Source organism: Balearica regulorum, chromosome 22 (assembly GCF_011004875.1).
Source record: "Balearica regulorum gibbericeps isolate bBalReg1 chromosome 22, bBalReg1.pri, whole genome shotgun sequence".
NCBI classification, from domain to species: Eukaryota; Metazoa; Chordata; class Aves; order Gruiformes; family Gruidae; genus Balearica; species Balearica regulorum.
The window spans coordinates 3,280,089-3,294,129 of NC_046205.1; the positions used below are offsets into that span (position 1 = coordinate 3,280,089).

Here is a 14,041-nt window from a genome sequence, read left to right on the forward strand (position 1 = left end):
TGATTGAAGTTACAGCCAGAGACAGATGGAGCTTCAGATTTCAAAGTTCAATGAAACATAACCAGAAAGATTCCCCAAAACACCCCAAAAATGGTGTTTTCCCCCATCAGAGCAAACCAGACTTCTACCAAGCAGCTTACTCAGCACTGGAACTAAACCCATGCACGTCGGCTTTACCTTCCTCAGCTCCCAGCTCTGGGACAAAAATCTGACAAAATTGTGTTTGTTTTCAGTCCCTAATGGTTGGAAAGCAGCACAGGAAGGAGGTGCATGCTTTTGCTTTCGGAAGAATCAATGCCAGCACGCCTGGACGTGAGAAGAGCCAGGGATCCAGGAGAAGCAGCGGTGAGCTACCCACAGCACAAGCGTGAGAAGTTGAGCTACTCCAGCTAAATTCTTTTTGCTCTTAATGGGATCTAAAAGCACACCTATCCCTCCCTCTGCAAGCACAACCACCTCGTAGAGTAAAAAAATCCAGGCTACGTACATGGAAGCAAATGTCACATACAAGAAAACAGCAAGACACCAGAGACAGCAAAAGAAACCCAAGAGAGAGCTCTGCCTCTCGGCCAACAGGGGCTCCGAGACTGGCAAGTCCCCCTGCAGCCTAAGAGTAGTTAACCTCTTCTTAAAATGACAATAAACAAACCCGCTGTTTGTCCAGAGTGAGAAAAGCCTCATCTTCCCCTAACTTCTTGAGCTAGAGCTTTACAAATTAATGGCATCGTTTGGCAGTAAACTAATATAATAAATTTTCTCCAGGTGAAGATCCAAGTTCATGTAGCTTTTTTACTAAAATCCACGCTCCTGTGAGTCACTTATTCACAGCTTCTGCCTCTGTGATGACTCTCTTAGTCCTTTGGGCAGAGACATCAAAAGAAGTTTTAAGAAGAGATTACGCACCGTGCAACAGCGGCTACTTACCCTGGAGGTTGGCGTGTCCCATATGGCCAAACCAAAATAGTCTTCTTCCAGGAGATTGAGGTGGTCGCAGACTTTTTTAAGTAGATCCTGCCCCTTGGCGTGTTTCTGCAAATAGCAAAAGAAATTCTGTAGGATGGGCTGGTTTTTACCCTCCCTTCTTCATTGGAGAGGGAAGAAAGGGAACGTAGTCAAACCGCACTGCCAAGAAGGAAAAAAAAAAAAATCCTCAATAGCTCAAAATCAGATCTCCCAGCTAGGAAAGAGCATCTGGTGTAAAAATTCAAACTGGAGAGGCGATGGAAACTGCAGTGGGTCTCTGCTACCACCAGCTCTGTCTCAAACGCCCCAAAGCTGAGCTTCTCAACACACCTCAATAAACACCGAGGACTTGTATGGGTTTTCCCTCCCAAAGAACATCTACTGCGCTGGTACTTCCCAGCTCCAGGCTGTCAGGCAACCAGGCACTGATCAGACGATGATCAACGCGGGGTATGAAACTGCTGCTACAACCCACTGCTGCGGTGCCGCATTTGGGGGGCAACCTGACTTATTAGGTTCGCAAAAGAAACAGCAGCTCAGGACCAAAGCCCGTCATTTCCACGGCCTTTACATCAACCCGACCTGCTGATGAAACCCAGCTTCTCCGGTTTTGCATTGTGCACCAAAACCTGCTTAGCACACAACTTCTTGCCTCCAGAAACACACTTGGAGCATTCCTATCTCCTCTTTTTTTCTTTTTTCTTCCCCAAATCCTGCAGAAGTGGACTGGCCTGAGGACCAGATACCCTTTTAGTCCAAAAGCATGAAGGAAAACATCCCTGAGGCACAAAACTATGGTAACCATCAGCAGCTAATTCTATTGGAGGCTTTGCTGAAAAGACAGCGCAGTTCCAGTGACGCAAAATAAGCTTTACTAATTTGCTTGTGTCCGCATCTCTCCTTTTAGTCGTATTTGCACAGCAACTGATCCAAGACCATAGCCTCGTTTTATTCCGGTCCTTCAGCTGTAAGGTCGTTAGTGCATACATTGTGAATCTATAGGTAACATAGCGTATGTGTCGGCCTGGGTATTTCTCAAGGAATTAGCACATAAAGACACATAGGAATTAAAAACTTTCCGTAGCTCCCAGTTTGAAAGGATGTCTGAAAGCACTTCTTCTTCTCGGATAAAGGAATTTGTGCTGGTCTTTGCCTACATTATTTACAATTCCTTCTCAAGTCTTAATTGCTAGAGTAGGATTACATTGGCGTTAAAGCCAAGGGTACTTGTCAGTCAAGAGGGTCCCCTCCTGATCCTCCCCGCAGTGCCCACCGCGACCCTCTGGCCCTACAGAAAGACACTTGTAAGGTCCTGCTCAACTCAGGACCACCCAACCCCACCACCAGCTCTCCAACCACCAGTGTCCGTGCAGCCTGACGCTATTTGAAGGCATCGCTGCAGCAAACTCACGTACAACGCCACGGCGAGCTGTCACCAGCATTTCGGGGTACGGTTTCCTTTTGGGGAAAAAAATCAACAAATTTTGATCCCCGGCAAAGGGGAAGGTGATCGGGGGGGGGGGTGGGGTGGTGGTGATGCTCCGGGCTGATCGCGGGCAGTAGCAGCAGTGACGTCGTTACACAAACGGCCGGCGCTGACCTACTTGCCCAGGATCACCCAAGGTAACGGCTTTCACAAGGAGCCCTGTGCCCAGATACCCTCTCCTGGCCCATTTAGCCAGCGGGACTGGGGAAAAACAAGCTGATGGAAGTATGCTCGAATGGTAAGTACCGGATTATTAATATTCCCGACAAGTACTTCAATACTGAAATGGGGATTTCTGCTAGCTTTTTATTGCCCTGACAGCAAGACAGCCCTGTGAGAGAATGCACAAAATAAAGCAGAAGAAAAGCTCTCAGATGAAGGGGTTTGCAGTGCTGTTAAGTCGACAATAATTTTAAATTGTTTACTGCAAATATATTCAACTGTAGGCTAAACACAGCATGTTTTTCTTTACATCCAAGCTCCGGGAGTTATGTTAGCCAGCAACCTGATAGGTGAAGGTACCTTGGGTGAACAAAAAAGCACGAATGAACTCAACAACCCCTTTTATTCAAATGAAAGGGGCAGAAGATAATTTAGACAACCCCAACTTAACACAAAAACCTAAATTCTAATCTGCAAAACAAATGAGAGAGAAGATGAACAGCAAGTGAGATCAGTTGTTGATTTTTTTTAAGCTTCTCCTCACTTGTACAAAGCAAGGCACCCTGGAAATTGTAGAACAATAATAAAAAAAATTTAAAAAAAAAGATCCCTAGGCACCCAGAGATTTTTACAACACACTAAAGTCGTTACAGCTTACAGCAAGATTGTTCTGCAGTAAAGCCTGTCATGTAATTCACTGGCAGCAAATCAGACCCCTATTAAATACTGTTTGCAGTGATTTTTCAAGGGGAAGAGAAGGGAGAGGGAAAAGAAGAGAAGCACAAACAAACCCTGGAAGTACTTACATCCACGGCACACTCAAAAATGGTGTCATCCAGCAAGACGACTTTGCAGTACATGTTTCTGTGTCTTTTTACTGCTTTCTGGGCAGCTTTCAAATCCTTCTCTGCTTTGGTCTCCGGGGTCTCTTGTTTCGGCTCTGGCTTGGCGCACTCTTCCTTGGCTTCCCCTCCTTCCTTGCCCCCGAGGTCTCTGTTGTCTGGCTCCTGGTCGTCCCTCCTCTCCTCCTGCGCAGGCTGAAACCCCCACATCATCCCGGTTGCAATTTAGACATATCAAGCAAAAAAACCATCACATGAAACGAGCACTGTATAGGTGCACTGTAGGGCTGGGATCGCACTCCAAAATTAATTGTCTGAGCTAAATGTGTAACCCGGGACGTGGAGCGGCAGCTTGGGTGAAGAAGGTGACGATGTTAATTTTTAAAGCCCTTCAAGTCATTCTCATTTAATAAAGGATGTAATAAAAAAAGGAAAAAGGGCTGATGAGAGAAATCGGAGCAGATTGTATCATGGAAATCTTCATGGTTTTAATGACAGCACCTTTTGGACTAGCAAGTTTTTCCCCTCCTAGGTCAGACACCCAGCGCACCCACTGCCCGTGCCCCCACTGCCACCCTGGGTGATGGGCTTTGCTCTGGGGCACCGGCAGCAGCAGCATGAAAAGGAGGGGGGTCAGTGCCGAGAGTTCACGGCCGTCTGAGCCCACCGAGCAGCTCTCTGCCACCAAAAAGGGAAGGCAGCCTTCATACCACTCTCCCTTTGCCTGCTGAAGCACTTTGTGAGCCAGTTTAATTCACTAAAATAGCAGAAAGAGATGCAATTTGGGGACAGGAGGAGGAAGGAAGCTGCATTTTTTTTTTTTTCACTGCCATTTCAGCAGGTTAAACGAGTTCATGGCAGGCTCTGACAAGTGCTGGAAGTGGCTCGATGCAGCAGGAGCACGCAGCCACCGCAGAGGAAAAGCAAAACCCTGTCTTTTCAGCCCATCGCATCTCATGAAATCATACTCAGCCACAACTGCACGGAGGTATTTAAAAACTAAATAATGTCCACAAGCTGCTGACTTCTGTTCCAGCAGGGCCAGGACAATCGGGAGCAGGGAATCAGTCAAAGCTCATAATGCCCGTCGGTCAGCATTTATCAAACAGGCAGCACCTCACAAATGCTTTCACAGCAGAAATATCTGCCGAGTGTCACAGTTCAAAAAGCCACTGACGTTGATCTAAAATAAGAACTAAAAAAAAAAAAAAAAGCACAAATGCTTCATCTGAAACGAACAGCCCATGGTGAAGGAAGGCTGTGAGTGCACACTCACCTGCACTCAGAAGCGGCAAATCAAAGTTAAATAGAGAAAGAAATCATGCGTTTCCTCTTGAAAACAGAATTTCTGGGCTAAAATTGCATGAAAATTTCCAGCTCTTCCCCATTCTGCTAATCCCAACCCTCGGAGGTACACAACATGAGCAGGGATCATCCCATGGTTTTCACAGGCTCAGAAATTTGGGAAAAGAAAGAAAAAGGTGTTACCTACTATCTTCTCTACAACTTTTGAATTTTAAGGAGGTGGATTTACAATTACTGCCTACAGCTGGCAATGTGTTAACTTGTAAAGTATAGCTCCAAAAGTCAAAAGTTTGCAGATGTGCAACACCTCTCTGGAGCCTTCAAAACTTAGGGCAGCAGGGTAGGTAACCCAGATTTCACCACGAACGTGCTACAACTTCAGCAATACACCCAGGTTGGTTGGGTTGTAGGAAATCCCCGTCTCAGGAGAAGGGGAAGGGGCGCCCACCTTTCTCTAACTCCGCAGCTGCACTAGTAACGGCAGAGCTCCAATTACCCAAGGAGTAGGAAAGGGCATCTGATACCCGAAATCAATAACCAGCTGCAGCTTTGGGAATGTCTCTGCCTCAGTTTCTACCATGCTTTAAAAACTTTTACATTTTGCATGACAAATGACCCCGGGCTGCAAAGAGTAGGCATCAGACGGCTACTAGGAGCAGGGCTCAGCCGACGTGCTGCGCAGAAATCCCTGTCTACATGATGCATAAGCAGAAAATATTTGTATTTGGCAGACTCAGCACCAGCCCGGACTGAACAGATGACCAAGTCCTGAAATGCCACGCTTGCGCTCCTTGAAGAAACCCTTTCTCCCAAATCCACGTCCTCTTGCAATCTCCACCTCACGCCACTGACCTGCCTTTCATTCTGCACACACCAAGGACATCGCGACGAGCAACCGCTCTGTTGTGAATTATGAATTTGAACCCTAGTTCTGATGTGACTTCCTATGCCTCAACAGAGTAAAGAGTCAGCACGGGGCATTTTAAGTTATGCTGTGAAGTGCAAGCACAATTTCAGGAGCAGGAACTTTGCAGGACAGTCTGATACAGGGATGCAAGAGTGGGAAGTACGTGATGCAACACAGGCAGCTGACAAGACCCTTTTTAGGATCTTATGAGTTTTTCTGATCAAGCTTACCATCCTAGGATATGAAGTTTTTATAGTTTTGGCTAAAAAGACACATTTTCAAGAACAGAAGGGAGCATGCCACGCGGAGCAGGGTGTTTTACCTGTGTTTCCGCACTGCTTAAGGAATGGAGATCTAGCGATGGATCGGTTTTGAGCTCAGGCTCAGGAGCTGCAATTGGGGCTTTCACCAGGATGTCTTCATCAGGGCTGGCTCCTAATCCCGGGTCTTTCTGGTCACCTCCTGCCTCTTTAGGAGCATCAGTGTCTTTGTCCTCTTCGGACACCTGAGACTTGGGCCTCCTGAGAAAGGATGAGAACAGGCGGGAGAGACCCCGGCCCTCGGAGGTGCGGCGCTCCTTCTTGCTCTGCTCCTCGTGCGTGGGTGTATCGCCGTTGGAGGTCTTCTGCTTCTGCCCCGCTGCAGGCTGTCCCTCCGACGTCTGCTGAGCCCCTTCCTCTAGGGAAGCCTCTTGCTTTTGTATTTCAGCAGCTCCTTCCTCCTCTTTGGCTTGCTGCTGCTCCGAATTGTCGGCGTCCGCCGCTAGACTCTTCTCTGTTGTCATGATGATGCTGTAAGAGAGGTGGAAAAGGTCTCAATCACGAGCTTTCCAATATTTAAGTCTGCATTAAGCTACTCCAACCAAGCCACAAGCACAGACATACGTGTTCCCCAGTCACGCCACCTTGTCCTGCCGACTCCAGCCTACATTAAGAGCAAACAAATCATTTTGCTAAGGTTTGCTTTGATAGAAACATCTCTATCGACATTTGCCCATGCACCTTCCACCATTTGGACAATGCTGACTCCGACCTGCTAAATGCTCTGGCACCAGGTCTGCAGACATCTGACAAGAGCAAACAATTAAAAAAATGGAAATAAGATTAGGGGAAGGGGAGGACATAGTAGAGGGTCTTGCTCCACAGGACTGTCCGGAGGTCCTCTCTTTCTCCCAGTCCCTGCTCCCCTCTGGCAGCACTGCCTGTGGGAGCAGAGCAGACGAGGACACGCACACGACCAGGCAACCTTCCTCCTACCACACCGTGCCAAAACCCCAGACGGCCTGCGACGGCTTGCAGCATTACAGCATCCTTCACCACCACTGCAATGGGAAGGAGAAATCCACTGCTTGAGAGAAAACTCTTACAGCCCACGAGAGTCAAAAATTGCATGGCCACAAATTTTAACAGCTGGTCACTTCTAAATGTCCCTGAAAGAGGCCACGGATCCTCACCACGAACTAAAAAGGGAGATATCTCAACATGATGAACCACGCTGCTGCTCTGCTGGGAACACTACTGATCAGGGTTGATCAACAATGTTGATCTCAGAGGAGCCACACAGGCTTCAGAGTTCACGAGATCTTTGCATTGGAAAAACGTAAAATGAAAACGCTTCCAAACATAACGGAGAGCAGATTTCTTCAGAGCCGGGGCTATTAAGCTGATGCAATGTTTATTTCAACTTTAGCCTGGGCTGTTGACACAGAAAGATGGAAATCACATGAGAAGAGTATCTATTTAAGGTATAAAGAGGACCCAAAATAATCATGCTTTAGAGAGGATAGAACTAATCTTTGCGCGTTGCATCACATGTAGCAATAAACTGCCACTGCTTACACAGAGCAAATAGCATATAATCCAATATGCTTTTCAATCTCCCCAGCCCAAGCCCCGGCATACAAACATTTGCTCAAAATACATACTTAAAATTAAGAAACATTTCAAGATGTCACCCTCCTACATATTATTGCATTCAACAATTTTAATTTAACTCATCCCGATTGCCAAAATAACCAGGGAGCTTGAAAGCCCTCCTAGCTTTCCAAAGTACTCTTCCCTCGCCTTTAATGGAAAAGCTGAATATTATTCCTAATGCTGTGGTTAAAACAAAGCAGCATTAGAGACCTTCACTGAATTTGTTTCTCCAGCAACGAAAATTTTCTGAGTTTACGAGGTTTGTATTGGGTTTTGCTCGCTTTTTTTTTTTTTTTTTGCTTGCCAGGAGGGCTTTTGGAAAAGCAAGGATGGTAACCCCCAGGATCCATGCTCCCATCGGAGTGATTCGGAGCTGCGTCAGATTTGGGACAGGCTCTCTGAACTCTTTGAAAACTCTTTGCTTGGACAAGCTCCCCCAGCCACCTTTGGGGATGAGCTGTAGGGCCCATTTTAGCCCGGTCTCCTGCAGAAACCAGGTTGACAGCCTCATGCCCTGTGCACCATCTCCCCACGGGGAGCTGCTCTGGGTGTCTCCAAACCCAACGGAGAGGTGGAGGCCACTGAACCAGCACCTTTCTACCTGCACTGAGAGAACAGGCAGCCAAGCGGCCAGCCTGCACAGGCAGCCTCGGTCGGTGACACCACGGACATCGCAAGCTGCTGCCAAAACCCAGATGTGGCATGGCTCCGAGCTAGATGGAGATGCAGATGTGTAGAAAACCACGCTGCATCGGTTCTCCTCCTCCAGCGCTATGCATGGGAGAAGACAGGACAGCTTGGCATAGCCCAACCAAGGCAGTGAGAGCACCCAAAGGTGCTCAAAACGCTGCTGAGTTGGGCGTCGTGTCACCTCATTTCCCCAGAAGTCTTGCAGGAGTTTGTCTCTGCAAAATTATCACAGAACAAGCTCCACGAGAAAGCCGTAAAATCCAAGTTCAATGAAAGGCTATGGTGGATTCATGCAGCACCCGGCTGGCTCCCACCACCACCCTCGAGGAAAGGGCAGCTTTGTGCCTGCTGCTCAATTTGAGGGGGAAAAGAAAAGAAAAAAATCCACAATGCTGAAGGTCCTTCTCCCCTAAACCAGAAACATCTGCAGTTCAGTTCGGGAGAGGTTTTGAAGGGGCTGCACACTCACCAGGGGCTGTGACCTGCTTGCAGACGGGTGACTTGCCCCTGCAGCTCTGTTCTGTTCCTCCCGTGATCCCTTGCTAGGGATGCTGCTGGCTCTGTCAGCAACACACGGCTCCATCTGCAGAGTCACCCCAGCTGCCACATAGCCAACTCACGCTCTCCACAGTTCTCCAAAACCTCCTAGAGATGCTACAAGGCGGTGCAGGGGAGCAACAAGCTACGTTCAGCCAAATGCACATCACCCCGAGCCCATGATGCAGGACAGACTCGCCACGGGCAAAGCTCCCGATGCCCCGGCACACGCAGAGCGGGATGAACGTGCTGCAAGACTGTCCCACCGCGAAAACACGATGATAGCGAGCTGCCTTTTGCACCAGCTGCCAAAGCAGCCTGCTTTGTAGTTGCTTCCCACTGTGTTTGTTTTGAATAAATACATTTGTAAGAATCATTATCAAAACACACACTGGATGCACGTCGTTCTCTTAAAAATAAAAAGGCAGAACCAAGGCTCTTGCAATCCCAAGTGCAGAGAGGGCACAAAGAACAGCTCTTATCAGTCGCAGTAAACAAGGACAGTCCACAAACAAACATTTCCTCTGGAGATAGTCTTCTCTCCTTAAATACCAACAATTCTGGAACAAGAAATGTTTACTTGTTTGGATTTCAAAGCCGCAGTCACGGACCTTTCCTGGCGCGGGAAGGTGGGTCTCACTGGCAATGAGCAAACATCTCTGCGTCTTTCCTCCGTCCCGCGGGAACCACCTCGCAGCTCGGCCAGATCCCCTCGGCAGGGCTGGGGACGCGGAGATGGGCACGTGCGAACCCTTCCCTTCCCAGTAACCATTCCACAAGGGCAGCCAGCACCAGTAACTCACTGGGTGCAGGCAAACATCTTGCTGCAAGACGCGAGCAGCTCACGGCTGGTTCCTTCCCTTTGAAGTTTTATGTTCAGAAACGGTTTCCTAAGCTCTCAACCGAAAGCAAAGAGATTTGTAAGCAAGAAGCATACCCGAGAGGCCGTATTATTTTTTTTTTTAAAAAGCACCTTTGCTGCACAGAGATGTTTGCTAAGTCGTGTTTTGTTTCCAACCCAGCCCACAGCAGAGCCGACGTGAGGTTCCTGCTCCGCTGCTCTTCGACTCGTTATTTGGAGAAAGCGTTGCTCACAGCCAAACCACAAGCAGGTTTTGATTTAAATTACATTTTCTTCCATCATTATTCCACAAGGCAATTCTGCAGAGCCTGCAGGTGCCTCGGGAGCTCCCTGGCCCCTGGAGGAGGATGCTCTGCTCTTGTAGGAGCACCCAAGCAGTGCTGCTCACCTCCTGCTCAGAGCTACTGTGCTTGGAAATGCCGGGTTTGGGGGTTATTTTTTTGGTAGAGGATGAGGGTTTGGTGGCAGACAGCCTGTAAAAGGCAGGCTCTTCACAAGTCTGGAGAAGAGAAGGCGTTTAACGGTATAGAAATAAGAAAATCACAGCAAAACTTTGATATGATCCCACATAGAGATTTCTGAGTAAAAATCTCATCAGAAAAGTGTTTCAGTATGGGTTTACACTTAAGCATTTTTACGTTTAAGAACATCCTACTCCAGACAAGAAGACTTTAGCAACAGGAAGCAATCTTAAGATAATTAAACACACTCGGAGCAGCCAGGGGGAGAAGACAAACAGGCTTCTCCCTCCCGAGGAGGGCCGCACCACAGGTCCACCTCCGCACCGACAGCAGAAGAGCACCGGGACCTCCTGGTGTCCCACGGCACTGCCGGGAACATCGGTGTTCAATGATGGAGAGGGAGCTCCGCACACCTCTTCTGGAAAGGTACCAGCCTCCCTGAGCACCGAATGGCAAAGCAAACCACTACACGGGCACGTTATGAACCTGCTGTCCCTCCGGCCACCCAAATAGCCTGAGCTCCCCCCCCCCCAATCTCAGGGCTCACCCCTTACTTCTACCCAAGGACATGGCTGTGGGGAGCACACATCGCCACCTATACACTTGCGCTTCTGCATCAAAATCCTTTAAACAAAACAGACTTGAGGCTTAAAAGGAATATAATGGTTCATTGCTCATCCTGTTCCTAACATCCATGGTTTGATCCAACAGTAATTAATATCTAATAAGCCCAAGATAGCACAACTTGCTTTCAACCCCACACCATTCCACGGGCTCTGCTCTTGCAGACATCGAAAGACAACCACGCTCCACGCCAAACCGTTCCCCTTTCCCAGCCTGCGCACACACACAACAATTTATCTAAAATACAGATTTTTAGAGTAGCTCAACAGATCCCAACGGCTCCCTGTTGAAAAAGCCTTCAAGCCTGGAGGATGCCAAATTACTGCGCCTGCGCTCCCAGAAGGTTGTCATTAAGTGATGGTGCATTAGTTCTCTGGAAATAACGATAGAGCTCATTTGGGTTGTTCGTGACAAGTTACAGAGGCTCAAAGAAACGCTAATATTTAGGAAACAGTGATGGACGCGTATCTACCTGTCAGCATCCTCCAGTCTCTCTTATTTAGGCAGACAAATAAGCACAGTAATAGTAAAATCTAACTTATTGCTGCTTCCAAGCCTGGAAAAATTATTTATGGCTCATAACTTACTTAATTCCCAGTGTTTTAATCCTTCAGAGAGAGAAGACAAAGGACTGTCCACCAGGAAGGTTCATTTCTTGGAAACACAAACTGTTTCGCAGAGATGCCCAACGTCAGATAACGGTAATCACGCTGCTGGAACAAACTGTCTTGACCTTCCTACCCAAAAACGTGTGGCTTCGGCGAATGCTACTGCTCCAGCGAGAGCCGGAGACCACGACAAGAGAGAAATTTCTGCTAAAAATAGGCAAAAATCAAATAGTTTCAGCAATAAGGTGGGTTTTTTTCAAAATGCATTCCTTCCCATTTCATAATATGTGTGAAAGGCGCACAATTCACCAGGGAAACTACACATAACATTGCTCTGAAATAGATAGCAGAGGCTGAAAATGCAGGTTTTTTTCAAGACCTGGTGCACGTGCGACAAATCTGCGTCTGTGGGTGGGAGAGGAGGAAACTGCAACCACCACACGCAGGACTCGCCCCATGCCTCTGTTCCAGTAACATATCCTACACATGATTTTTACTACAGTTAGAAAAACATAGCAGATGACTGGTTTTGTGAGGGGTTTTTTTAAACAAAGTAAGAAATTCAAATGCAATAAAACAAGCCTCTCAATAAGAAAGCCAAACAACTTTAAAATACCATAAAGCACCAGAGCTTTTCAAAATTTATTTAATATATTTTATTAGAGGAATAATTATCACTGGCATTTTATAATCACCATTAGCATTAACGTGCATCGTCTTTTTGTGCCGATACTTCGGGTCCTGAACAAAAGCGATCCTCAGCTGGCAACGCTGCCTTACCCGGAGGGAAACAGGAGACTTCAGGAGCCTCATCGAACGGGGGGGAAAATAAACCCCCCAACACAACACAGATGGTACATTACAACCACCCGGATTTAATTCTCACTAGACCAGCCCTCGTAATCTACTGTATGTCGGCAGCACCATGCCCCTCTTTCATCTTCTGGTATCGTACAGCTTTCCTATTGAAATGAGGGCAAAAAATAGTAGCTCACCATCTGCTAAAAGCAAATCATTTATGTCAAATTGAAGACTGGGCTTATAAAATGACCTGACTAAATGGAGCAGTAAGTGCATTACAACCGAAGGGAGCCGGGAACTCCTCCCACGTATCCTCAGAAATCCTCCTGGATGCTACAGAATTCCTTACGCAGGAATTCATGGGCTTTGCTCATTGGTAAAGCACTGAAATGTAAATGAAAACGTGTACTGGTCACCGGAGCCCTGTCTACAGCAGTAGGTTTGGAAGGGTTGCCCATGTGGGACCTGTTAAGAAAACTCACTTGAACTTGGAGCGGCTGAGCCGATAGTAGAGCCATGGAGAAGGCACGTGCACCAGGCTGCCAGCAAAATAAAGCTGCTCATAGACATATGAGCACGAAGCTCCTCATGTTGCAAGGCAGGAGCAAATTGGTTGTTTGCTAAAAAGACTAAGAACGCCGTCAGCTTAATACAAGCATTGCTTCCTATGCTGTACCGCAGCAGAAGTGACTCTTGAGGCTCCCTTCCCCTGCTTCAACACAGGTCAGAGCAAAAATAACAAGGTTTTGCCTTGAACGCACGGTGCCTGCCGAAGCTTTCCCTCTGCAGAAACAAGCCTCCAAACCACCCGACCGCACCAAACCCCCCGCGAAGGAAACCGCGAGCTCAGCCTGGCAGGCGGCAGTCGCACCGAAACCCTCCTGTGCAGAAGGAGCCGGTATCTGCCCGACCTCACCGAGGAAGGGAGGGACCCCCGGCACCCGTCCCCACCCTGCGGGCAGCTCCGGCACCTGCGCTTTGCAGATAGCATCCCTGGGAGCTGCTCCGTCCACCAGCCTTCTGCAGAGGCAGGGAGCGTGGGCAGCCCAGCACGCATAAAATGAGGCAGGCACCAAAAATCTGTGCAAATAAAAGCAGCTGGAACGGTGCAGCCCGCACGCTCACAAGAGCACCGCGAGCGGCGTTTTGTCACGAGCGAGCAAAGCCAAGGGCGCGCAGGCTTCATCCCACAGGTCACTCCATCACGACAGCTCCAGGCTTCGCGCTGAAGGAACACCTAGGGTGGCTATGACAGCGAAACAGAGATGATATTGCCAGCGCTGCATGTGACAACAGCCTCCTTCCTCCAGCAGCACACCACTTGCTAAAGCAACAGTTAAATAGAAATAAGCAATAGATCTCAATCAACTGAATAGGAGGAATTTTTCCCTGCATTATTCATAAGGGTGGGTCTTTTTCCCTGCCTGAACACAGATGTATTTACTCACACTGTGCCTCATTTACACTCCAGGTTTAACATAACAGGGCTCATTTTCCTTCCTTACAGTTTTTTCAAGCACAGGGGTAAAGCGCTTTTTTGCTTTTGTCGTTTTCCCTTTGGCTGTTTCCAAACCAAAGCTATAATTAGAACCCAAGAGGGACCCGCACGTTCCTTTGATAAAGAGCTGCCTGCTAGATAAACACCACCCGTGCACACACTCACACAGGCACCTGCCAAGTACGTACCGCTGCAGCACCGCGAGCCAGAAGGATGTTTGATGCTAAAAGCTCTTAACAGGCTTCATCGCCTGCTGCTGCTCTGCAGCGGGTGCCGACGGCTCCGGCTCACACGCGCGGGCTGTTCCTCCGCTGCATGCTGGGGACATCGCGCTTAACCGCTTGATTTGTAGTTATACGGCTGCAGTGCAATTTGCATT

The 14,041-nt window shown here is 48.1% G+C and overlaps 1 protein-coding gene across 50 annotated transcripts in view; it reads right to left on the bottom strand.

Moving 5' to 3' along the window:
- The window catches only part of EPB41 (erythrocyte membrane protein band 4.1), a 94,013-nt gene that overhangs the window by 42,837 nt on the left and 37,135 nt on the right, over positions 1–14,041 (bottom strand). For 37 of the 50 annotated variants that reach the window (XM_075774177.1, XM_075774183.1, XM_075774207.1 and 34 more), the window contains exons 2-4: positions 5,988–6,456; positions 3,418–3,648; positions 925–1,029 (exon numbers count right to left, since the gene is read on the bottom strand). In XM_075774177.1, coding sequence (XP_075630292.1) covers positions 925–1,029; positions 3,418–3,648; positions 5,988–6,449 — 798 coding nt within the window. In that variant the 5' untranslated portion in view covers positions 6,450–6,456. Of the gene's footprint in view, positions 1–924; positions 1,030–3,417; positions 3,649–5,987; positions 6,457–7,118; positions 7,140–14,041 lie in introns of those variants that run through there. The other 13 variants (XM_075774215.1, XM_075774210.1, XM_075774209.1 and 10 more) reach the window with 2 other exon arrangements.